At 41.8% G+C, this 24,543-nt stretch overlaps 1 protein-coding gene across 6 annotated transcripts in view; it reads right to left on the bottom strand.

Annotated features, from left to right (window-relative positions):
* Positions 1–10,632: 10,632 nt before the first annotated feature.
* The window catches only part of CHRDL1 (chordin like 1), a 64,510-nt gene continuing 50,599 nt past the window's right edge, over positions 10,633–24,543 (bottom strand). For 5 of the 6 annotated variants that reach the window (XM_073361196.1, XM_073361194.1, XM_073361197.1 and 2 more), the window contains 3 exons: positions 23,442–23,531; positions 22,628–22,713; positions 10,633–10,730 (listed from right to left, as the gene is read on the bottom strand). In XM_073361196.1, coding sequence (XP_073217297.1) covers positions 10,656–10,730; positions 22,628–22,713; positions 23,442–23,531 — 251 coding nt within the window. In that variant the 3' untranslated portion in view covers positions 10,633–10,655. Of the gene's footprint in view, positions 10,731–22,176; positions 22,714–23,441; positions 23,532–24,543 lie in introns of those variants that run through there. The other variant, XM_078854249.1, reaches the window with a different exon arrangement.

Here is a 24,543-nt window from a genome sequence, read left to right as displayed (position 1 = left end):
TAACTGTGAGGAAAGGCAGAGGCAAACCAAGACACAAGGGATAATTTTAAATTTCTAGAACTTTATAAGGGAAAACCCCAAAATTGTACTGAGAGCATAAATAATATAGAACATTACCAAAGCATTACTAATTAAATAATAATCTATAGGTTACCAACTCATTAACCTTTTGTGAGTTGTACACAATGTGCCATAATACCAGATACATTGCTTTTAACAAGAACAAAAGAAATTATTTCACAATATACTGTCTGACTTCAGAAAAGAATCAATTCTTCCTCTCCTTGGCTGTAAGTCCAGCTCCGCTCTTGCTATCCTGTTTCTTGCTTCTCTTTGGCTTGAAGTGCTTCTTAGATTTGATGTTCCTGTGGCTATACCTCTTTTCACTGAGTTTATCCACACATGGAGTTTCTTCACCTGATAGGGCCTCACTTGTGCATTAGGCACCTTTGAATTGTAGTCCAAGAGATGTTCAGACAAATTACCTGAACAGAGAGAGATTAGGTCCTGTGTGGGTGGGCTTCTTGTTTACCGTTTTCAGGATCTGTTTTCATCTAGCAGCTTTTTGATCATTTCCTTTCAGGTTTTTCCCCTTGATTCTCTCTCTGGTAAGTCTGTAGATTTCACCCCCACCCCACCCCTAAGGGTGCCTGCTTACATACTGAGGTCTATTTTTCTCCCCCTCCCTCTTCTCCTGACTTGAAACCTTTCTTTCCTTCTCACTGCTCAGGCCCCTACTTTTATTCTGCAGATCTTCTTTTATTTTATCACCTCACCTCCTACCCAGGCTCCAGATCATTCCCTAGCTCAGCATCTTGATTCTTTTCCTTCTCTAACCGCCCTATCAGGGGGATTCTGAGCCACCTCCCCAGCTCCTGCTGCCCTCTCATGGGCCATCTCTCTCCCCACGACAGCAAGTGCTGGTACCAGGATGTGGGTTACTACACTCACTTATGTCCTCATTCTCCTCTCTGGGACAGGCACCAGGTGGACTACATCTCTAATGATGCACCACAGCCATTGACTCATGATGCATCACCTCCCCTCCTCAAGAGTGAGGGGAAGTGCTACATTGTGAGAGATGTAGTCTGACTAGGAACCCTGGTTTATAGAGGAGAACCTAAAGTACTCTCTGTTCAGACATTTCCAAATTGAAATATTTCTGTACTTTGCCAAAAAGTTGAAAGCTTCCATGGAAAACTTATACAAAAATGTTTTTCATTTTCATAAATTTTCCGTCTCCCTCCCTCCCTTCTGACTATTTATTTCTAATCTGGATTAATCTTGGTATGTATACATGACCATCACTGATCTGACTTCCAGTGTGCATGACATCTTGCTCATTGTCCATAAAGGAATGCATCAGCACAATCTGTACATTTTCTAAAGACCTGACTACTTTGACAAATACTAGAAACAAACAACAAATGCCCCCAGAGTATGAAGGCTTTAAACTTTTGGTTCTTACAAACCACTTCTCACTGGTGCTAACCTCCTTTTCATTGCAAGATAATTAACCTTCACTTCTGTTCTGCACCCTTGCTTTCAGTGTGGGACTCTGCATAGCTCCACTTGTGGTCAATTATCTGGCAGAAGAGGCCCACAACAGTGGGGACTATTGCTTAATTGTTATTGCGGGATTCTTATGCAATGTGCTGTTGCTGGGGCTCATTTACAATTGTAACACATCCAGAGCGCCCTGCATCAGGAGTCCTGTGTACTGGACAAAAGTTAGAAAGTAGCAGCGCTGTCCCTGGCCAAAAGCTCATTAAGATACATGTCTCCTTCTAGTGAACATCACACAGATGACATAGACAACTCACTCCAAACGAGCAGCACTCTTTTGTTCTGCCCCGTTGAGGCTTTCAGATAAAGAGAATTTGAGTGGGCTCAAAGGGCCAGCTGTGATATGAAGGGAACAGGTTTAAAACAGCTCTCACAGGCTACAGATCCTTAATGATGGGATCTTTCATTGGTCTTAGAATATTTGAGGAAACTCAGCCAGCTAAAATTTTTGTTGATTACTTCAACAGAGGCCCTTTGTTCTTATTATCATGCAGAATAATTAAGCCAATGCAAGCAAGTCCCCTTAGCTGTATACATAATTAAAATGTTAGACTGTGATTAAGTAGACTGTATTGGCACAGAGAGCAACCTATTCACTTCATCAGAGTACCATCACTGCCTTAACTTGGTTTCAACCTCAGCCTTATTTTTTGTTTTGGAAAAGAAACTTTATAGACAACAGAATGGTCAGTTGTATCAGTTGGCCTAAAATGAGGAGTGATTGTAGATTAGTGACCAATGGCAGCTCCTGTTAACTCTGTAGGGGCTTTTTCTTGGTGATTTTTAAAGGTTTGCATCTCAGAACAATAAAAGGAAAGAACCAAACCCCAATGGTATGAAAACAGACACTCTAAGAAGGGGATGTGAAAAATATTGTTGTCTTCCTTTCTTTAATAGTGTGGGGGAGGCAGAGCTGTAAACACATCTTAAGTGGTTACAATACAGGGTAAAGACCAAGGTATGGTCTTTCCATTTCGTCTTGTTGAGAAGGTTCACTTTTTCAGCAGCTGCCTCTAATTTCCTCATTCACTTTATGATCTTGGGAGTTCATATGCAAAAGTCAGATCCCAAAATAGAAAAGTTGTATGGCCATGTGTTACTTGGAGCTTTGTCAGAAACACACTCTTTGATCAATCAAATCTCTTAAATGCAGTCACAGCTTTCTTTCTTTGTTGTGTTACTAGTCTGAGATCAGGAGGAACATATTGTCAATCAGAACTCCTAGTCTTGAGGGATCCTAACCCTAACCATCCCTTTTTAAGGAGGCATTCTCTCCCTGTTCTGGGAATGGTGAGAATGACAGTATGGCACGGAGTCTTTCCCATTTAAGATCAAGAATTCTTAGTTAGACTCTTACTTCATTTTCCAGATGTTCTAGTCACAGAACCTTGTTCACCAGGAGCAGCACGCACAGGGTAATAAGTACAGGAAGCATCAATAGATCTGGGGACTGGAAGAGGGTCTACAGGAAGGAACCTGGGTTACCCTGATATCATGTCTCTTCAAATATTAGGGCCTTTTTTGAGATATCCAACAAAGCTGCCACTTTGGCTAGATCAGCTCTAGGAAAAGGGGTGTCTCTCTATAGTTCACACTAGCATTTCAACATGTTAATACATGGAAAGTTGCAGTTTTAACGTGTTAGCTGTTTAAGGGTAAGCTCTACAGGAGAGATTGGGATTTACCTTGACCAGTTTACATGCATTAAAACTGCAAGAGCTTTGATTGCATTTTCTGAGTCATGATTACCTATACAAACTAGACATCAACTCATTCAAGTCAGGCCACTGAATTGCCATGAGATCTAGAACTCATCAGACTGGCCCAGTTTGGATTCAAAGTGGTGTCCTACTCTGTGGCTACATCTACACTGGGCTAGCCCCCTAGTTAGATGCAACCTACACTGACCAAAGGAGTCTCCTGTCAGTACAGGAAAACCAGCTCCCCAGTGATATTCGTTAAGTCGGTAGAAGCCCTGGTCCATTGACATAGTTGCATCTACGTGGAGAGTTTTGTCAGCATACCGATGTTGGTCAGGGTGTGTGTTGTGTTTTTTTTTCTTAACACCTCTGGCCAATGTGGTATGCCGATACAAGTGTAGACTGAGGCCGTGTCCACGCTACACATTTGTTTCATGTTGTGTTGGCACACAGCTGCTGCAGTTAGTGCATTGCTTGTGCATGTGCATGCTTGGCTCCTTGTGTCAGCAGCGCACGTACTCACCAGGAGTGCTTGTACTGCTGCAGAGTGTAGTGTACCGGGGTAGGTATCCCACTGTGCCACTCACCACCATTCGGTGCACTGTCTTTTGGGAAGTTTTGGCTGTGCATGATGGGGCTACAACAAGTTGCACAGGGGTGACTGGGATCATGGCATCGACTTACCAGTTTACAGCAGTCTCCATCCCATAATGTTATCTGTAGCCCATAATTTTCATGCCTTCCCATCCCCACCCCCAAATCCCATGAAACTGCATGGCCCTCCTTGCTATCCGCCATCTCACAGAAGCATGCAGCCTGCACAGCTCTGCACTAACGATCCTGGAGTATTTTCAGAGTTGTAAGAACCAAATGAGTGGAGAACATGATGATTTCTTGGAGGGCAGATGGCTGTAAAAGTAAGAATCAACTCAAGGTTGTTGGTGGTATTCACAGAGCAGTTGCAGATGGTGGATGGGCCCAGAAGTTTCTGGGCCCCAGAAACAAGCACTGACTGGTGGGATCACATCATAATGCAGGTTTGGGATGACGAGCAGCAGCTGCAGATTAGGCTGAGCTCACCCCAACCCTCTGTCACAGGGACAACAAAATAAGAGTGGCACTGACAGTGGAGAAGCAAGTAGCAATCTCACTTGGGAAATTTGCAACATCAGATTGATTCCCTACTGTCCAGTAGCAGTTTGGAGTCAGGAAATCCATCATGAGGGCTGTTGTGATGCAAGTGTGCAGGGCCATTAATCTCCTCATGCTATGCAGGACTGCGACTCTTGGCAATAAGCAGGACATAGCAGATGGATTTGCAGCAATGAGGTTCTCAAACGGCAGTGGAGCAGTAGACGGCACACACATCCCCATTTTAGCACTAGAACACCTGCAATAGAAAGGGCTACTTTTCTATGGTCATTCAAGCACTGGTGGCTGACCAAGGCTGTGTCACTAACATCAGTGTGGGCTCTTCAGAGAAGGTGCATGACACTTGCATCTTTAAGAGCACTGGACTGTTCAGAACGTTACAGCCAGGGACTTTCCCAAATGGCAGATTACCCCTGGGGACCCAGCCTACCTCTTGGTCCCCTGGCTCATGAAGCTGTACAGTGGCCTGCTTGACAGCACCAAGGAATGTTTCAACTACTGGCTCAGCAGGTGCAGAATGGCATTTTAATGAGCTTTTGGTCATTTGAAGGTTTGCTGGCTGTCACGTCATACCCAGATTCTTCATAGAAATAAGCTTGTGATATGAATATGGCATAACTAAGCTATATTTGATGCAAGATGAGTTTTGTGAGATCATTTGAAGGGTTATGATTCACCAGATATGATTATCCTATTTGTATGCATGTATCATTGCTGTATCTGAAGTTAGGAATATAAAACTCTGTATCAATTGCAAAAGTGTTTGGATCTGGGAAACGTCCACCAGACAGTAGGCAATCAGCCTGAATGGGCCATTAGAAGAACAATAAGACTTTGAAGATACTAATCTCCTGCCTTCCTGAGAAGCTTCCTGGGTTGCTGCTTTGACACTACAGGGTCAGGTGATCCTGTCACCTGGTACTAGACCCCCATCTTTGGCTTTCAGTGCTTTTTCCATTAAGGGAGATCAGACTAGGAAACACAAGATTCCCGCCATATGTAAATCCTATATAAGGCTGGAGAGTGAGTTAATTAAGGTAGCTGGTTCTTCACTGAATCCCCACCCAAGATGGCTGCTATAAACACCTAAGACTCTTCTGGGGAGAAGGACTGGGACCCTGGCTGAAAGAGGTCAGCCGATGAAGGGTATACCTGGAGATTTAAGCTGCACTGCTTACAGTTTACCTTCAAGAAACTCTGCAACCTGTATAAAACAACATTTAGGGTGAGAAATTACTGTCTGTAGCCAGTTTCTTTAATGTATTAAGCGTAGTTAGCATGTTTTGTTTGCTCAGTAATCTGCTTTGATCTGTTTGCTATCACTTAAAATCTGTCCTTTGTAGTTAATAAACTTGTCTTTGTTTTCTATAAACCAGTCTGTGCAATTCATATTGGGAGTGGGGAGGAGAGGAAGCTGTGTATATCTCCCCCCACTGAGAGGGGGGCGTGTGGGTAGGGTTTTTTAAATTTTTTTTATGAGTTTAGGTAAATCCCTGAGCTGAATCCTCCCACAGAACTGATTTCAGTCTGTCTGCAGCTGGATGTAGCCTTAGCTGTATGTGTGTGCTAGAGAAGGCTTGAGGGCCTGGCACAGCAAGGACAGGGTGAGGAATGGTGGAATGGGTGGGCTCAACAGGACCCCAGTACATCAGGTGGCATCCCAGAAAGGTGGGGGATCCAACACTCACACTGGAGTTCTTTACTCACAAGACTGAACCTAAGGGAGAAAAATATACCAATGGCTATAGCTGCCTGCTGTGTCCTGCATAATGTATGTGAAGCAAAGGGGAAAAGTGGAGTGGCTGTCTGCTGAACTTGATCAGTCACATATGAGGGTTATTAGAGCTCAACACAGTTATATGGCTCGGGAGGCTTTGGAAGACCATTTTAACAGTAAGTCAGAAGAGTATGTTGTAATGGGCTCTACCTGGCCCTGCTCTTTTGTGTCCTGTGAGGAATCATATGGTTGCTGTAAATGTAAAAATAAACATTGTCATTGCACCTATTAATTTCTTTGTGAATGATCCTCTGAGTTGAGTGACACTGTGTAGTAACAGGTAATTTGGTTGCTTTCAGAGCTGTTGAGCACTCAGCAGAATGTTGTGAACAAATAATAATGAATTATGTTCCAAATAATAGGAATTTATTCTGTAACAAAATCAATATGCAGAAAACCATGCAATTTTGCAACAAATACATTTAAACTTAAGTTCTGTTCCCTTGATTTATTATGAAGGGGAAAGAACATTCATGTCCATTCCAGATACACCAACCCTGGCTTGCACAGATCAGTGTATGTGAAACTGTGGTTCTTTAATGTCCCCCTGATGCCATGAGGGGTGTGTGTGTGTGTGTGTATAATATGGTGACCAGACAGCAAGTGTGGGGGAAAAAATCAGGATGGGGTTGGGGGTAATAGGAGCCTATATAAGAGAGACCCCAAAATTGGAACATCTGTTCACCCTATATAGGGAGGTCCTGATAGAGTTCTCAATGGGCTGCAGAAGGAGGTGAGCCTGAGATTGTTGAACCTGCAGGTTCAACAGAGTCTGCAGCATCTGTTTTTGATGCCTGAGATGCCTCCTTATGTCCTGATACAGCCCCCTCTCCTTTTCCTGCTAGGACTCCAGGACCTTTCTCCTCTCCACTCTTGTTTTCCAGGTTGTCTTTAATGTTCATCTTCCAGGCTTTGTACTCACGGTCCAGTGCAGCAGGATTTCATTGAACATGTCATCCCACATCCTCTTCCTTATTTGGCTCAGGCATTCAGTGAGTGTGGAGGTGGAGAACCTGAAGGCCTCAGTGGCAGCCCTTGAAGATAAAATACAGAGGTACCATTATCAGGGTCTTCACTATGGAGAGTGAAACTTAAGATGCTGAACTTCCTCCTCTTGCTTGCCTAAAGTTTTTTAAGCACTACATTTTCTCTTCTGCTTGGGATTGCTTGTGTACAGCAGTAGTCACAGCACCATCCATGGTGAGTATGGCCTGCCGGGGTTCGGGAAATGAAGAGGGAATTGCTTGGTTGCATGATTCTTGTAATACAGGGTTATGACACTGAATACTGGCACCATTTTCCACAGGTGGTGGTGATTTTAGGTGATACCCTCAGGAGTGAGGTAGCAAAGACCAACAACACAGCTCCTGCAGATTCCTAAAGCTGTCCAGGCCTATATGCTGCTAGCCTGTGTATCACAGTTATCAGTTATCGCTGAGCGGTGTGGTAAAGTGTTCTATCACAAAGTAAGAAATAAGGCAGCCCTCCTTAGAAACCTTTGGCAGAGGATTGCAGATTACCTCCAAGAAAGTTTCATCAAGATCTCTCAGGAGGATCCAGGGATATCCCTCTGTACATAAACTCACTGCTCCATACACCCCCCCCCCACCACCTAACTCTAGAGTGGGATGAAAAGTCAAAAGATATCCTGCTACTTGCCATCCCTGCAACTGAAATTTGTCTACATACTTACCCGAGGGTCCTTCTCCTGCATTAGGCTCGCTGGTGCGCGACTGCAGTGGAGTCAAAAACAGGTCCTGGCTCACTGTGCAGCAAGATCCCTGGTGGCCTGTCCCCCCACACCATACTCCTCCTCCTCTTCCTTGTCCACCACCTCCTCTTACTCCCTGTTCACCAGGGCCTGTGACTTGGGCTCCTCTTAGGCATCCGCAGTGCTCTGGAGGGTTGTGGTGGGGTCTCCCCTGAGTATGGCACACAGCTCTTTGTAAAAGTGGCTGGTCTGTGGCTCGGCATTGGATCGACTGTTGGCTTTCCATGCCTTTTGGTTTGCCTGCTGCAGCTTCTTGGCTTTCATGCAGCACTGCAGCTGGTTCCTGTTCTACCCCTTCTCCTGCATCCCCTGAGCAATGTTTCTATGGCGGGCTCAGAGCTGTGCCAGCATAGTCTCTTCTCCCAGCAGGCCCAGGAGATCCAATGTCTGCCAGCTGCTAGGTATGCTCACCAAGCTGGGCAACCAGGAAGAAGAATTTCAAAAATTCATGGGGTTTTAAAGAGGAGGGGAGGCTTCTGGTCTCCCTGACCCTTGGGCAGTGGAGTTCACGGTGGTGACCAGAGCAGCCAATGTGCGACAGGTTCTGGCGGTCATTTGGGGTTGAACTAAGTAATGCAGTGTCTCAACTCACCCTGCATCTGCCTAAGTACATTGACCATGGCTCTACGCTGCTCAGGGAGGGGTGTTACTATACTGGAATAATGGGGTTCTTGTGTCAGTGGGAGACACATGGACAGCTAGGTCAATGTAAGCTGCCCTGCGCCAATCCCATTTCGTAGTGTAGACCAGGCTTGGTCTAAACCTAAAAATTAGATCAACCTAGCTAGGCTGTGCCAGGCTTGCACCCTAGGTGGCTGGCTAAATTGACCTAACTCCCCAGTGTAGAAGCAGCTAGGCTGACAGAAGGTTTCTTCCATCAGCCTAGCTACTGCCTCTCAGAAAGGGGGATTAACTACACTGCTGGGTTGTGGGGGCAACCCCTTCCACTGATGTAGGAAGCATCTATGCTACCGTGGCACAGCTCTGTAAATGCTGTAATGCAGAGCTATCCCAAGGCTGTATTTCCTTTATCACCTGGGCTATGCCCCCTTCTCTCCCCCCTGCTCCTAAGAACTCTGTGTTCTGAATTGCTGCCCATTCTATCCTTCATAAATTATTGGGGTCTTGGTTATTTAGAAATCACTTTGAGATCCTCCACCTGAAGGTACTACAGAAGTAGGGAGGGTTAGAAATGAGTGGCTTACAATAGCTGTGAGAAGTAAAACAATCCATAATTCAAAAAGGATAGCTGAAGAACCTTTCTCATAAGTAGCAACAGTATAATTTCTTAGACTTGAGTTCTGTATCTTCTGTTTTTAGTGGTAATTATTTTGGGCCAGGTCCTTAGCTGGTGCCACTATGCTGATTTACACCAGGTGAGGATCTCGCCCTTTCTGGTTAGGTTTCCTTCTAAATCCTACTTGAAACCACATTAATACTGAGCTGCACAAATATTCTCAGAACATCTTATCAGGACTAATGTTATACTGACTTTATATGCAAATATATTTTTGTGGCTGCTAGTGTGTTTCTGTGGTGTTTCTCAGACAGATGTATAATAAGCGATCTGTAGGCCAAACCTTATCCTTCTGTGATACCATCCCATCCTTTGCTTTAAGAATCTCTCATTCGATTGACACTGATGGTGGTGGTTTTTGAGGTATAAGCTTCATTTTAAGGAAATCATCTGGCAAACAGTCCTTTCTACATTTAATCTGTAGGGAAGAGAGAGAATGTTTGTTCAGATATACTTCTATTAGGTAGAGAGACCATTGAAAAAAGCCAACATAAATTCCTATTTGCTCACTTTAGAAGGAACATTCAAATGTAACAATTTTGCAGCTGACATGGATTCCTCTGGCTTTCTTTAGGGTTATCTTAGCTTTCTGCTTGACAAGTAAATTATTCTTCACTGTTGTTTTTGTTGTTAGGATTTCTGTGCAGTTAGTGATATGGGCAGTGGGCCCCATAAACGGGATGGCTACGATAGCTTTGTTTGTCTCTGAGAGCTGATTTCATAGCGGACATGGTTGGGATGTGGTAAATAATACCCAGCACATGCTGACGAGAAAGAACTTGGGAATGATCTGCAAGCTTAGGTCATGGGCAGTGCCTAGTCTCAACAGCAGGAGACTCGTCCATGTAGAATTCTTTAAAAAGTGCCTAAGGAAGGAGGAAAATAGGACAAAGAGAAGCTGCTGTAAAGTTCAAAGTTCCTGTGAAAAGCATTGTTTTGTTTTCATCATTATTTTACAGTGAACTAAATTTTCTATTTTTTAAATGCTTGTAAAAGCAAGGGCCTCTACATGGATTTTCTTTGAATTCATAAAAAAAAAATCATGCATTTTTTTTCTCTCTCATGTAAAAATGATCCATAACCTATACACAAATCCTTGGAAACAAAATAGTAGCAGATTTTTGAATACCAGGGAGTTTTAGCATATTTTGACATAGGAACTCAAAGGGACTGACTCTTCAGTGCCTTGTATAGTCATTTATACTAGTGTAAAATTACTGTAAAACACTGCCATTGTGAATTGGTAATATATTTACACCCGATTGTATTGGTATAAATGATTCTCTATTCAGGGCACTGGACAATCATGCCCAAAGTCTTGTAAATATCTTTCTGAGGATTTATACCTGCCTTGTTCTGAAAGGATACCACACTGCTGCTGTCTGGATGCATTTAATTAACGTGTATCTTGTGAGGCTCAGCTTCTGACATGCACCAATATCTTCCATCCAAACCAGGAAATGTTTTCTAAAAATACAGAATAAAAAATAAATTGCCCTTAGATATACTTGCCCATGTGTCGTTCTCAGAGCAGTCAATGGAACCTGTATGCATGTTTGCAAGAGCAGAACTTTTATATTAAAACTGTATTTACCATTGAAATGTCCTCTTTCTATCAACCTTTTGTGAAGACTGGAATGGTTATTGATGTGCTGCCATTTAGTTATTAGATAGTTACAAAGTCTTTATTATAGATGATGTCCTTCTACTGTGCCAGTGGAAGATATAGCAGAGAGAGAGAGAGAGAGAGAGCGAGAGAGCAGAGGGCTTAATATTAATAAAAGTATCTTACATTTTTGTAGTGCTTTTCATTCCAAAATATCTCAAATGATTGACCAAGTATGTTCATAGGAATTATTTCATTCACCACTGAAATCCTGTCACCTCTTGCTATATAACAGTATACTGCATCATGTCAGTATCACAAAACCTTCAGGATAGGAAGTGAAGAATAAATACTATATTGGTTTGAAGCTGCAGGGTTTAATAGGAAAGTCCTATTTCTCCTAGGTAGGAATGTAGGGGGTGAAATTCACCCCTGTGCAGAAGGCCAGCACAAAGCTCAAGCATTGCTTAAGTCCCGCCTGAGCCTTGAAACTATTTAATTATGACTGAGTCATGTATGGGTCTTGTACTGGCGCTCTGCGTGGGGAAGAATGTAATCTGGGATGAACCAATTCCAGTAACAGCACTGAGTCAGAAACATTTAGGTAACTGGAGATCTGTCCATAAAGTGTGTAAATATGATTTGTACCTTCTAATGTCTTTAACGTCAGGACAATATGTAGCAGTACAAAATTCTTCAGCCTTTTCTGAAAGTTGCAGTATGTTGTTCCTTCTGAATAGTTCACCTCAACAGAAGAGACTCACATGATCTTTGGGAAAGCTGGCCTATAGGATTTGTACATTGTTCTTGCTATAATTTCTGCATCTTCCCTTAAAGCTCAAATCCTACAGGGAGTTGAGTACTTTGACTCAATCCGTCAAAGCTAGGGTGACCAGATGTCCTGTTTTTTATAGGGACAGTCCAGTTTTGGGGACTTTTTCTTATATAGACGCCTATTGCCCCCCACCCCGTCCCATTTTTTCACAGTTGCTATCTGGTCATTCGAGTCAAAGCACATGCTGGATTCTAGTGAGGCTATGTATGTGCATACAGTTAAGTGTGTGCTGAAGAGCTTTGCTGAACTGCAGTTTATGACTCAACTCCAATCTTAGGGCCAGATCCTGCAAACCTTTACCCCTTGGAATACCCCTTGTTCATCCCTTACTCAGTTCGTAGTCTCACTGACTTCAATGGGCCTGTGTACAGAATAAGGGATAGCAATGGAGTTACTTTTGGTTTGCACCAGTTTGAGAGGAGATTCCTGCCATGTCTACACACACATTTGCACTAGTTTAACTGAAGGTGTGATTTAAAAAACTGATTTATTTAAATTGGGGCAACTTTGTATGTGGACATGCTTAACTCCATTTAAACTTGGCTTATAAATTAGCTTTCCCTGTATATTTACAGGGGCAAGCGAAACTGATATACCCAGTTTTAAACCAATATTAGTAGTTTGCATTGGTTTAAACTGGTGCAAATTTGTGCGTGGATGAGCCTCCTGTCTCCTTTATTTTAATCAGTTTATAGGTAACATACTTTTATTTTTCTCCTTTCCTCTTATCACCTCTTCCCTTCCTTTCATTCTTTGGCTGCAGCAGTGAATGCTCGTCAGAGAACACTAAGAAGTCACATTTCAGTTTTTGGGCTGTCAGGATATAGGTGGAATTATTACAATAGATATTGTGCTGGTTCCTATGAATGTGCCTGAGGAGTGTTATTTCCGTACTTGTCTATTTGTAAATTGTTTAGCCACATTTTAATTCAATAATAAACATCAAATTGTGTATGCTTTTGATTTATGAACAATATCTGTCTTTGTTAGGCCCAATCCTGCATTAGGGCCTTACAGTGCATTATCCAAAGAGGATTTTTAAATACAGCTGGTTTTCTAGGAGCTGCATCTCATTTCATACTCCTTGACTCTCATGTTGGCTTTTCTGCATTCTATTAATGTGTCTCTCTCTCTAAAACATACAATGCCTGAACATCGGCTTGCATAAAAACTAAGCAGGCCAGAAAACCCCTGAAAGCAAATATTTCTTTTACTTAGAAATTATTTCAATTGAAGTGAAAGCTCATCTGGCATAACTACAACAAAGCAAATAAAGTTCAAACTGAAATGGCATTTCTTCTTTAGTCAAGGGCCTGTTACCATTTCAGCGGGCTTCAAGCAAACTTGTGCATTCTCGTAGAATGTAAAAGTGATCAAAGTAGGTCTCGAAATGTCGTCTTTTCCCCCACGCTCAAATAAGTTAGTCAAGTGACTTCAAGAGACTCCTGTGCAGCCTGCAGCATCCTAACTCTTTCAGGGCTTCCTGCTGCTGGTTGCAAAAGGGGAGAGCTGGTAGAAAATACAGGCAAATATTAGCCCCCTTTCCCACTTGCATAAAAATCAAAACTTTAATGTAAACTTTGCTTAAATTTTGACCATTCAATAAAGGTGGCAGGAAAACAGCAGGAAAAAGAAATCAAGACAACTTTTTGAAAAATATTTGCAAAAAATATCCAGTGACAATTGCAGCTCTGACAAAATATTTGAATAATTTGTCTTTTATCATGCATATCCTTTGACTTCAGTGGCCGACTGTATCAGCCCCTTTAAAATCTGCTCCTATTGAAATGAATGAATGGGAACTTTGCCACTGATGTCAGATAGGAGCAGGAATCTGCCTTTACCGGTATGTCTACATGGTGGCTGAAAGCAAGCCTCCTAGGCAGACACATTTGTGCTAGCAGGGCTTGACCTCGCATGTAGAGTGCTAAAAACAGCAGTGTGGATGTTGTGGCTCTGGCAGAAACTTTGGCTAGGTACCTGATCTCAGACCCAAGATGACGAATGGGCTTGAGGGCCTGAGCTCCATCTGAGCCACAGCATACATGCTGCTATGGTTTGACCATTTGCTTCTTGAGCCCAGCACTGGGAAGCTCACATCCAGTGCACTGTAGATGTACGCTAATTTACTTTGGCCTTAACACACCTCAATGTGTGGGTGTTATGAGCATCTTGGTAAGGAAATAAAAAAGAGAAGAGAAGTCACCTTGGAGAAGACGGAGTGTCCATTCATCCCAGTCCAGGGAGAGTCAGCACAAGTTGGTGTATTCTCTACATGAGAAGCACTTAAGCTGCACTGAGGGTATGTCTACACTTCAATTAAACACCCATGGCTGGCCTGTGTCAACTGACATGGGCTCATGGGAGGGCTTGGGCTGTGGGCCCAAATTTCTTCCCTGCAATTAAATATTCCTGCAGCCCGAGTCCTGCAAGCCTGAGTTAGCTGATGTGAGCCTGCTAATGTGTAATTGCAATGTAGACATAGACCTTTCGAGCTCAAGTGGGTCTTGAGTGGTGCATAGTCGTGCTGCGAACTGTCTCCCATCACAGAGTTGAATAAAGGACAGGGGGAATCTTTACTCTGAATGCTGTTGCTGCTGTTAGTTGAAAACAAACCTGTCACCTTAGCTGAACATATTGAATTAGCGGCAAAGACATCTGTTGAAACTTATTCTCCCAGGTTAAAATAATTGCTTCATCTTATCTTGGCTAGTCACTTTCATGCTCAGTTGTTGGTTTTTATATTATGTTAGATAAGGGCAGGGTTGTGGGTATATGCTTGTTATGCTTTTGTTCATAGGCAGTTTCATTTTCATGCATACTGTACCCAGGTAGCAGGAGTTTCCAAAACTTCAGTGCAGGAGAATAAAACCAGAACAAAAGGAATAAATGGAAATAAGGATTAACTGTGATGATTTTTATCCCTTTCCCTCAATAAATCGAAAAAATCTTGGCTTTTATAGCAGTGGGTAATGCAATAGGCATCATACAATGCACAGATATTACATAAAGGCTTCATGTGTTATCAGTTACTCTTGAGATATTAAAAATCTGGGTTGTGAAATGTCTTTAGCTTCTTTCCTATTGGAAAATGTATGAAGAGGGGAGGCTTAATACACTTTAAAAGTTTTAATATGTATAGCAGAACAACACAATAGTATTAAATGAGGTAGTTCCTTCTCCTTTATCCATCCTGCATGATTTGGGGATGTGGAAGTCAGACGATCCAGGTTCTATGATGGGGAGCCTTTATAGGGTGTGATAAATCATGCAGCTTAATGTGCTATTGAAAGGTGCTCAGACTACTGTGATGAGGGTGGTTTAAGAAATGATAAAGAATAGACTAGCATGTGTTCTAGTGGTTAGGAAACAGTTTCTTTAGTTTTGTAACATGGTCTGTTAAAACTAAGGAAAGTGACTTATTTGGAAATGACTATACACAGGCAAATGAAATAAAAGAATTTTATGAAGAGTTTCCAATGACATCTTAAACCCGAGGTTTGAAGAGTTTCACTATTTTTACCTCTTCCCAGTTTTAACAGTTTACCTTTCCAGGGTTTAACATTCTGTTAACGCATTTCCACAATTGATTTGTGTGTGTGTGTGTGTGACATATTTATTTCTTTTCCCAAAGCCTTCTCTGGTATTTTTAAATTTGGCATAGACTGACTTTTATCAGTATTTTCCAAAAGATCTTGAATTGTACTCCCTATGTAAAGAGATCTCTATAGATCTCATAAATGTCTGGGCATAGTAGGTTGTTAGTTGGATACTACACGTGGATGTTTGTGCTTTGCTTATATGAATTACTGGTTTTGAGTGAACTGCCGTACTTGCCCAAGGTGAAACTCACCTCTGCAGAAAGGGCTGGTACAAGACCACTGCCCTGCAGTGGTCCTATGCTTTTCCTTTGCACAGAGGTGAATTTCAACTCTTGTGAACTGGTGGTCTAGCTCCATGAATTAGAGCCCATTTCCAGTCCTCTGTTCTAGCCATTTGATCCAAGGCATATTTTAATTGCTTTGCATTACAAAGCAGGAAGACATTTTGTCAGGAGCATTAAGAAACCCCAAACAAGGCAACCCAGCCATTTCTGTGGCTTTCTCCAAGAACCATAGAATTTGTGTTTCTATATAAACCAGTACACTAAGGCCCAGATTAAAAATGGTATTTGGGCCTCTGAAGATGGAGGTGAGTGCCTAGAAGTATTTTTAAAATCACATTAGCTGATTTGCAGCTTTAGGCACCTGAAAACCTGCCCCTACTAGACTAGCAAATAATGCACACAGGGCATTTCTCAGTCCTTAGCTAGGCAGAGCTCTCATAGACATCAAAGGAAGTTTTGTTTGAGAGAATACTGTAGAATTTGCTCCCTTGATTGGCAGACTTTGATTTTTCTCTTCAAATAAAACTCTACACAGGAGCATGTCCTCCCCATAGGATAGCCTCCTAAAACTTACCTGTTCACGTGTCAGATTAAGCCCAGAAACACTGCAGCCAGTTATGATAGCTGTTCCTCTACCAACAAGTCATGATCGGAACAGAACTATGGCTCTTGAGATTATGCAACTTCAATGGGCCACCTGTTGGTTTCACTCCTTAGTTTATCCGTTTGCATTATCCTGCTTGCTACTATCTCCAGCTTATCTGGTTGGAGTTAATATCATTTTGACTTCAAAATTCTAGCTGTAATGTGATCAGCTTTAGCCAAGGGGAAATCTAAGTAATGACAACCGGACTAACAAGCTTGTAGCCCAGGAGACTGCCTCCTGTACTCAGTTGGTTAGAAACCACCACCATTTAAGCAATGTGGTCCAGTGACAGGGCTCTAGGATGGGAACTGGGTTTCTCTTACCAGCTCTTACTCACTGTGTCATTAAAACTCCCCGTGCTTCAATTGCCTCATCTGTAAAAATCGAGATAAGACCAATCTCTGTAAAGCTTTTCGAGATGTAGTTATAGAAAGCACTATACCATTGTTGAGTTATTACTATAATGTATACATTATAGTTTTCTGGATAATTTCTGCTACTGAATCCCTGAAAACATAAAGTTAAATCAAATGCCTTCTGCCATGTACCCTCTCACTTTCCCCCCGTCCTTAAACTCATGTTAGTAGAAGCAAACTGGCCCGATAGTTTCCCCGCCCCACCCCCATCTTCTGTACTTCAATACAATTTAAAGGCTCCAGCAAAGGGCTTAGGGTGATGAAGCAGCATAATGTGAAAATGCAATCACATGTGTGTAAAATCATATTAACCCCATTCTTTCCGGAGTAATGAGTTGAACTTCAGTTTTAATTGGGAGAATCTAAACTTTAATAGACTTAATTTGAATGGTTTTTACATGCCTGGCAAAATCTGTGTGTACCAGTATAAATAACATCAGGAGAAGGGAGAGATTAGCCACAGTGTAATAGCACCGATCATCAGTTATTAGGGTAATTCACACAGACATATAACAGAAAATGTGGAAATGGCAGAAGTGCTGAGTGACTTATTTTGTTTTTTTCACCAACACGTTTATTAGCAATTAGACATCTAACATAGTGAACACCAGTTAAAATGAAGTAGGATCAGAGGCTAAAATAGAGAAAGAACAAGTTAAAAATTACTTAGACAAGTTAGATGTCTTCAAGTTACCAGGAATTAAATACATCCTAGAATACTCAAGGAGCTGACTGAGGAGATATCTGAGCCATTAGCAATTATCTTTGAAAAGTCGTCAAAGAAGGGATAGATTCCAGAGGACTGGAAAAGGGAAAATGTAATGCCCATCTATAAAAATGGGAATAAGGACAACCTGTGGAATTATAGACCAGTCAGATTAATTTCAGCACATGGAAAGATGGGGGGCAAATAATTAAGCAATCAATTTCCAAAAACCTAGAAGATAATAAGGTGATAAGTAACAGTCAGCATGGATTTGTCTAGAACAATTGTCAAACCAACCTAATAGCTTTCTTTGACCGGTAACTTGGGGAAAGCGGTAGATGTGGTATCTCTTGACTTTAGTAAGGCTTTTTATACTGTCTCACATGACCTTCTCATAAACAAACTAGGGAAATACAACCTAGATGGAGCTACTATAAGGTGAGTGAATAACTGGTTGGAAAACTGTTCCCAAAGAGTAGTTATCAGTGGATCAGTTAAGCTGAAAAGGCATATCTAGTGGGATCCTGCAGGAATTGTCCTGGGTCCAGTTCTGTTCAATATGTTCATCAGTGATTCAGATAATGGTATAGAGAGTACACTTATAAAGTTTTCAGATCATACCAAGCTGGGAGGGACTGCAAGTCCTTTGGAGGATAGGATTAAAATTCAAAATGATCTGGATAAATTGGAGAGATGGTCTGAAGTGAATAGGATGAAATTCAATAAGGACAAATGCAAAGTACTACACTTGGGAAGGAACAATCAATTGCACACATACAAAATGGGAAATGACTGCCTAGGAAGGAGTACTACGGAAAGGGAGCTGGGCGTGATAGTGGATCACAAGCTAACTATGAGTCAACAGTGTAATGCTGTTGCAAAAAAAGTGAACATCGTTCTGGGATGTATTGGCAGGAGTGCTATAAGCAAGACACAAGAACTACTTCTTGCATTCTATTCTGTGCTGATTAGGCCTCAACTGGAATATTGTGTCCAGTTCTGGGCACCACATTTCGGAAAGATGTGGACAAACTGGAGAATGTCTGGACAAGAATGACAAAAATAATTAAAGGTCTAGAAAACATGACCTATGAGGGAAGATTGAAAAAAATGTTTTTTTTTTCCAGTCTGGAGAAGAGAAGACTGAGGGGGGACATGATAATAGTTTTCAAGTACATAAAAGGTAGTTACAAGGAGGAGGGAGGAAAAATTGTTCTTAACTTCTCAGGATAGGACAAGAAGCAATGGGCTTAAATTGCAGCAAGGGAGGTTTAGGTTGGACATTAAGAAAAACATAACTGTCAGGGTGGTTAAGCACTGTAATTGCCTATGGAGGTTGTGGAGTCTCTATCTTACCTGCTCTTAAAATTACCAATGATAAACACCTGCCAGGGATGGTCTAGTAATACTTAATCCTGCCATGAGTGCAGGGGACTGGACTAGAAGACCTCTTGAGGTCCCTTCCAGTTCTATGATATATATAAATATATACCAGCTATACATAGTGAGGAAACCTGTGCAGTCAGTAGTGGCTCTTAAATCTCTTTCTTTACTCTCACAAATGGATTTAGTTAGATGGGACAGTAGCTCATAAGTGATCGCTTATACTGTAGTGAGGCTTCTGTTGAAGCACTTCGCATTTGAAAAAAAGAGATTCCAGAGCTGTGTGTCAGATCCATGTCCAGCTGTGCTGCTACAGGTTTTTAGAGTCTGGTTTTTGGGAGGTACCGAGCAACCAGGACTCCAAAGAAAGTTGATGTGAACTGTGGATGCCCAGCTTCCTTGAAAATCAGGATCTCACTGTTTTTAGGCTTGATTCTGCTCCCCTTGAAAGAGGTTTTCCATTGACTTGAATGAGAGTGAGACTGGCCCCTTAAAAATTAAAAGGATGGCAATGTTCTACCAGTGCTGACAAATAGGGCTAAATGGTGTTCTGAGCTGTGGGTGACCGTGCCTTCGGACAGTCAATGTAAACAAACTGTCTCGTGGCCCGCAAGTGGATTACCCTGACAGGCTATTTGTGGGCCACAGGTTGCCCACCACTGGCTTAAGCACATGCTTAAGTCCCATCAAATTCAAGGGGTTTAAGTAAGCGCATGCTTACACCGAAGCATATGATTATGGGCTAAATGAATAAAATAAGGCAGGGCTTTAGGCCCTGATTCATATCTTGCCGTTGACACAGTTTTTGAATCAGAACTTTGTTTACTTGCACTGGCAAAGCGTACTCACAGCTCATGTGGCTGAAGACACACTCCCATGAGCTAGGGCTGCAGAACAGGGTTACTCTGTTGTCCAAGCCTCCTGATTTGGTTTAAAGGAATAATAGCAGCAGAATTGCAAATAGGTCTAAAATTTATTTCTTTAATTCACATATCACATCACTGAGAGAACTTCGTGTTTTGAACAACTGCAGAGTTTATTAATTTATAAAACCAGGTCAAAGTGATAGAGCAAGTACATAAATAAGTACCACATCAGGCATATGTCCTGTGAAGACAGTGAAAAACATGATATCATGTATTTTATTGTCTTAAGTGACCAGAGACTGTAAAAATGCAGAACTTCATTTTCTAAATGGTGCTTATATTGTTTTGTTTTCATAAAAGTTTATTATACAAATAAATACACAATTTGAACCCCACTTGTTCTGTCACAAACACAAGACTGTTTGTCTTCCAAAAAAACAACACAAACACTGTACACTTTCCACAGAATCTTTGTTCAATCAGCTACTGCTACAACCATACTGTACCAAGAGGTGAGCCAAACATAGCCAGGTGTTTGTCTGCCTACCAGAATACTGTGACGCCTCAGAATGCCTTCCATTATGTCTTCATCAGAGGTATGTTCATGTTAATACATGCATTATTAGTGGACTTATAATAAAAAAAAATTACATTTCTAAAGTGCCTTCCAATCCAAAGGATCCCAAAGTGTGTTACAAACCGCTGCTCCCACAACTACCCTGCGTGGCACCCACTTCTGATGTGGAACATACAGCTGTTTAATAGTGCACAGGCGTGCTATGCCACAATTTTGGACAGAAGGTGAACACGACACCCATTTTAAACACAAAAGAGAATTTAGAGAGGCAAAGTCTCATTACCGAATTTGGCCTGGACACTGGAGTTAACTTTCTCTCTTATGAGAACTGCCCTAGGATCATTTATAGGACCATGCAAGGACTGTCGGGTGCTTTGTCTGGTTTCTAAATGATTTTACTCACATCACAAGAATTATTTTGTTCTTAGCAATCAAACTGGCTGCTGAAGAAGCTCACTTCTGGCACACTATCCTGTTATGTGTTTTAGGCCACTTTGGGCACTGGCAGAGAAGGAAGTGCACTAAAAAATAATCTGTTCTCTATCCTGGCATGGAGGATAGCTTGCTCTTTGCAGGCAGGACCATGAAGAATTTCTGTGTAGGAAATCCTGGATTTTCTTTTCATCCTTATATCCTCACTTAGTCTCCCTTTTCCTTCCTATCACATTCCCATCTCCTTGCTCTTAGTCAATGCCCCTTTCCATATATTCCTGCTGGATATTGCAAGAAACCCTGGCAGGGATGGATCCTGTGCCACTGAAAAAGCAGTAAAAGGGGGTTGCCTCTTACAACCACAGCTGCTATCAGGGAGCGGTGCAAAGAGATCACGGCTGTGAATAAGACCTTACTAAAAGGTTTAATATTTCTTCTGCTGGAGCCTGAGTTGGGCCACTGGTATTAAGTACTGAACATCCATACCCCTTAACCTCTTTGTTAAGATGTATATACCCCAGATGAAGACCTAGAGTGCCATCACTGGAAATACAGTGCGGAGCAGAGAGCACAAGTTTTGCAAAGTCCCATGGAGGCCTCTGAATTCTGGCCACCACCATTTATTTCACTCCCTTTGAGGACCAAGTGCCTGGCTCGAGGCAACTTCTTTAGAACTTCATTGCTGTTCAAGCACAAAAGGAAATGTTCTCATATGCTTCTGGAATAGAAAATGGAGGGAAAGCAGCCACAGTCACTTGCGCCTCAGGAGTGAATCTAAGATGGTGTCCATGTGGCAGGATTTCCTCAGAGAAAGCCATGTTTTCAAAGTAATGGCCTTGTATATCAGAACAGAACTCTTTTCTGAAGGCAGACACTGGACAGACACTAACATTCAGCTGTGAACTGCAAATCAGAATGAGTGCCTTAGATTTCTTTTTGCATGAAGATAATGGTCTTGCTGGTGCTGCACTAACTTAGTGGCTTTATATAAGTGCTCATTAGTTTGCCATTGGAGAGAGTTGTCCTTGAAGTTATGCTTATTAGTTTGCTGGGGCTTGAGAGGCCACCAATTAGAACCACGCAGAACACTCTTATTGCGACAATTAACATTAATAAATTAAGCGATATCACAAGACATTTAATGAGTTATTAATCACTGTGGGTTTAACCCTATAGGAATTTTCATAAATGATTCAAGTACTTTGCATTCTCCTGCTATGTTACTTTGTAAAGGGAGTTTATTGACCGAGGCTATGTGTTAACAGGGCCCATGAGAATGCAGTAGTGGGGCGGCATGAGGGAGCTGACGTTTCATATTTCATGTAGAGAAGTGGATAATGGAAACCAAGTGAAAGCCACTTAAAAGTTGAATGTTTTCTCAAATTGCTACATAAATGCAGTAATTCCCACTAACACCTTCTGGTTTGTTTATGTACTCAGAGTTTGTTCAACTGCAAGACATCGTCCCAAAAGCAGTAGGCTGGTTGGGAGTTTTCATTTAAATCTGGATTTTATGGCTCAAACACAAGTACTGTATCACTTGTATTCCCACCCCCCCACCCTAGAAAAACATGAGTCATTTCAACACCAGAAGTGGTATAAACTCAGCACAGGAAATAATGCTCTCCATAGCTCCTGCACAGTTATTAGGTGTCCTTCATTTCATTAGTTTGAGTAACTTGCCAAGTTTAAAAAAAAATCTGTTTTCTTTTTTAACTTTTCAACTTTACAAGGAACTACAGTCTCCCTCTCCCTTCCCCCCACCAATACGGAGCCTCCTAGTCTTTTTGAGGAGATATTTAAATGGTTGACACAGACCACTACACATAAAGCAGCAAGTTTGCTGTGCATGATGTGAATAATTACTGCATTATAGTTTTGGATTTTAGGGCAACTGTTGACTTAAGCAAAATAAGCCTGCAGTCCAGCTGCAGATCCAAGTTTTCTCCCTCCCGTGCTGTCTCCCTTAACAGTGACCCTTTTCAGGCTTTTCGAGGTACAAAACCTTTACCAGATCCTCCAGCTCAGTCCTGCACACTCTGCTTTCACACATTTGGCTGATCTGAGCTTCTCCCTCGCTAAATATTTTCCACTGGCCTGAAAACAAAAATACAAAGCAGAAAGACACTGACTTAGACCGAATGCAAGGAGCTTTAGAGTCCCTTACAAGCACTAGCCAGACAAACACATTCAAATTGTTGATAGGGAGAATTAAAATATTTTCCTTTGGAAGGTTTGAAAATATCTCAATCACTTAATACATTGCATGCAAAAGAACATGAAGGGCCAGATTTTGATTGGGGAAGGGGGGAGGGGGGAAGCTTTAGTTTGTAGCTGGGAAGGCCCTGGCTTGTAATTGCGGCATACTCTCAAGAGTAATTCTTTCAACAGCTGCTGTTGCCCTGCAATAGTGGAAGTCTAAGCATAACAGCAACTTGCTAGTGCAGAAGAACTGGAGAATAAAACTGACCATTAACAAGTGAAATTGGGAGGCCAAGTTCTGTAGCCCAAGCTGGGTGAAATACAAACTATAAATTGCACTAGTGGTGAAAAATGAATTTGGGTTTTTTAAACAGTCAGTTTTTAATAATCCAAGGTGTTACTAGGGACTTCAGAAAGGCATCTTTTAAATATGATTTATGTGAAAGTAACCCTCTAATCATATGTTATATTCTGATTATTTTATTTGATACTCATAAACTATCGATTCCAGATGTTGGTGGGAAAGTAGCACATTTATTTCAATTGGAGGAGTCATGCAGGGCATGTTTCAGTCTGAGGTTATATAGAAAAGTGGAGCCTAAGAAGACCAGACTTTTACTTACTCAGTGTTGTCCTTGTTATCTGCTTGAAGTAGGGAAGTTCTTCAAATTCACTTTTGGATATCTTCTCAGTGTGGAAGTGATGTAGAATCCCTGTAGCAAAGCAGTAAGAACATGTAGTTGGAACAAATTTTCCCTGTTCTGAGCCTGTTGTGTTGTTGTGATTGTTTGTTGAATTACTGGCATGTTGAGCCACATTATGAAATCGTCTTTACCAACAATGTTTTAACCGATTCCATGTGCTCCATCAGTATTTTTCTTTTGTGGTTTTATGGTGGTGGAGAGTATCACCGAGATCTGAGAGTTAGTTCTTCCTTTACCCATATAACTACAGCCCTCCCTGGCATGAATGAGAGAGGACCAGAGCAGAGGCCAAAATCCCAATGCCTTGGAGAAAAGCCATTTGGCATGCTGACATCGGACATTGTCTTTTACCTAACTGCAGGCAGCCAGCAGGAAATGCTCCTGCCAAACCACCAGAAGGGTTTGTGTCTTACTGGGAGCATAGTAGGACCCTGTATTAACGACCAGCCCTTCAGAGGGCTGTTCATAGATCATGATCTGGGTAACTTTCAGGGTAGTTTGCCCTTTAATATGATCTCAACTTATGAAGCGTCTATATTTATTTATTTATTTTTAAAAGGTAGAGACTAAAGCTACTAAGTTGACACTGATGGTCTCAAAGCAATCTGTACACAAGCCTCGCAATGCCCCCGTGAACTAAGTAGATCCTAATTTTACAGATCTGTTAAAGCGAAGTACAAAAAGATTGAATGATTTGCCGGCGGTCACACTGTGTGAGTCAGTGGCTGAGTCAGGATTAGAACCCAGGCGCCTTGACTCCTGTGTGTGCCTATTTACTTGCTCTGACTGCGTGACAACATTCCCAGCTAAAGAGAGACTACAAACAAGTGAAAGTCAAGCTACTTTAATATTTAGCATGTGGACTAAGGCATTCTGAGACACAGTGTCATCACTTAGTAAATGCCTTCATGTAAAGGGCCTTTGAGAAGATAGCCAACATAATTCTTAAGGGAAAGAGTTGGTTGTAGGAGATGAAGAGAAAAATAACATTGCCTATCTTTATATACTGAATAACGCATCT

Source organism: Lepidochelys kempii, chromosome 9 (genome assembly GCF_965140285.1).
Source record: "Lepidochelys kempii isolate rLepKem1 chromosome 9, rLepKem1.hap1, whole genome shotgun sequence".
Classification (NCBI taxonomy): Eukaryota; Metazoa; Chordata; order Testudines; family Cheloniidae; genus Lepidochelys; species Lepidochelys kempii.
This window is presented reverse-complemented; position numbering and strand designations above follow the sequence as displayed.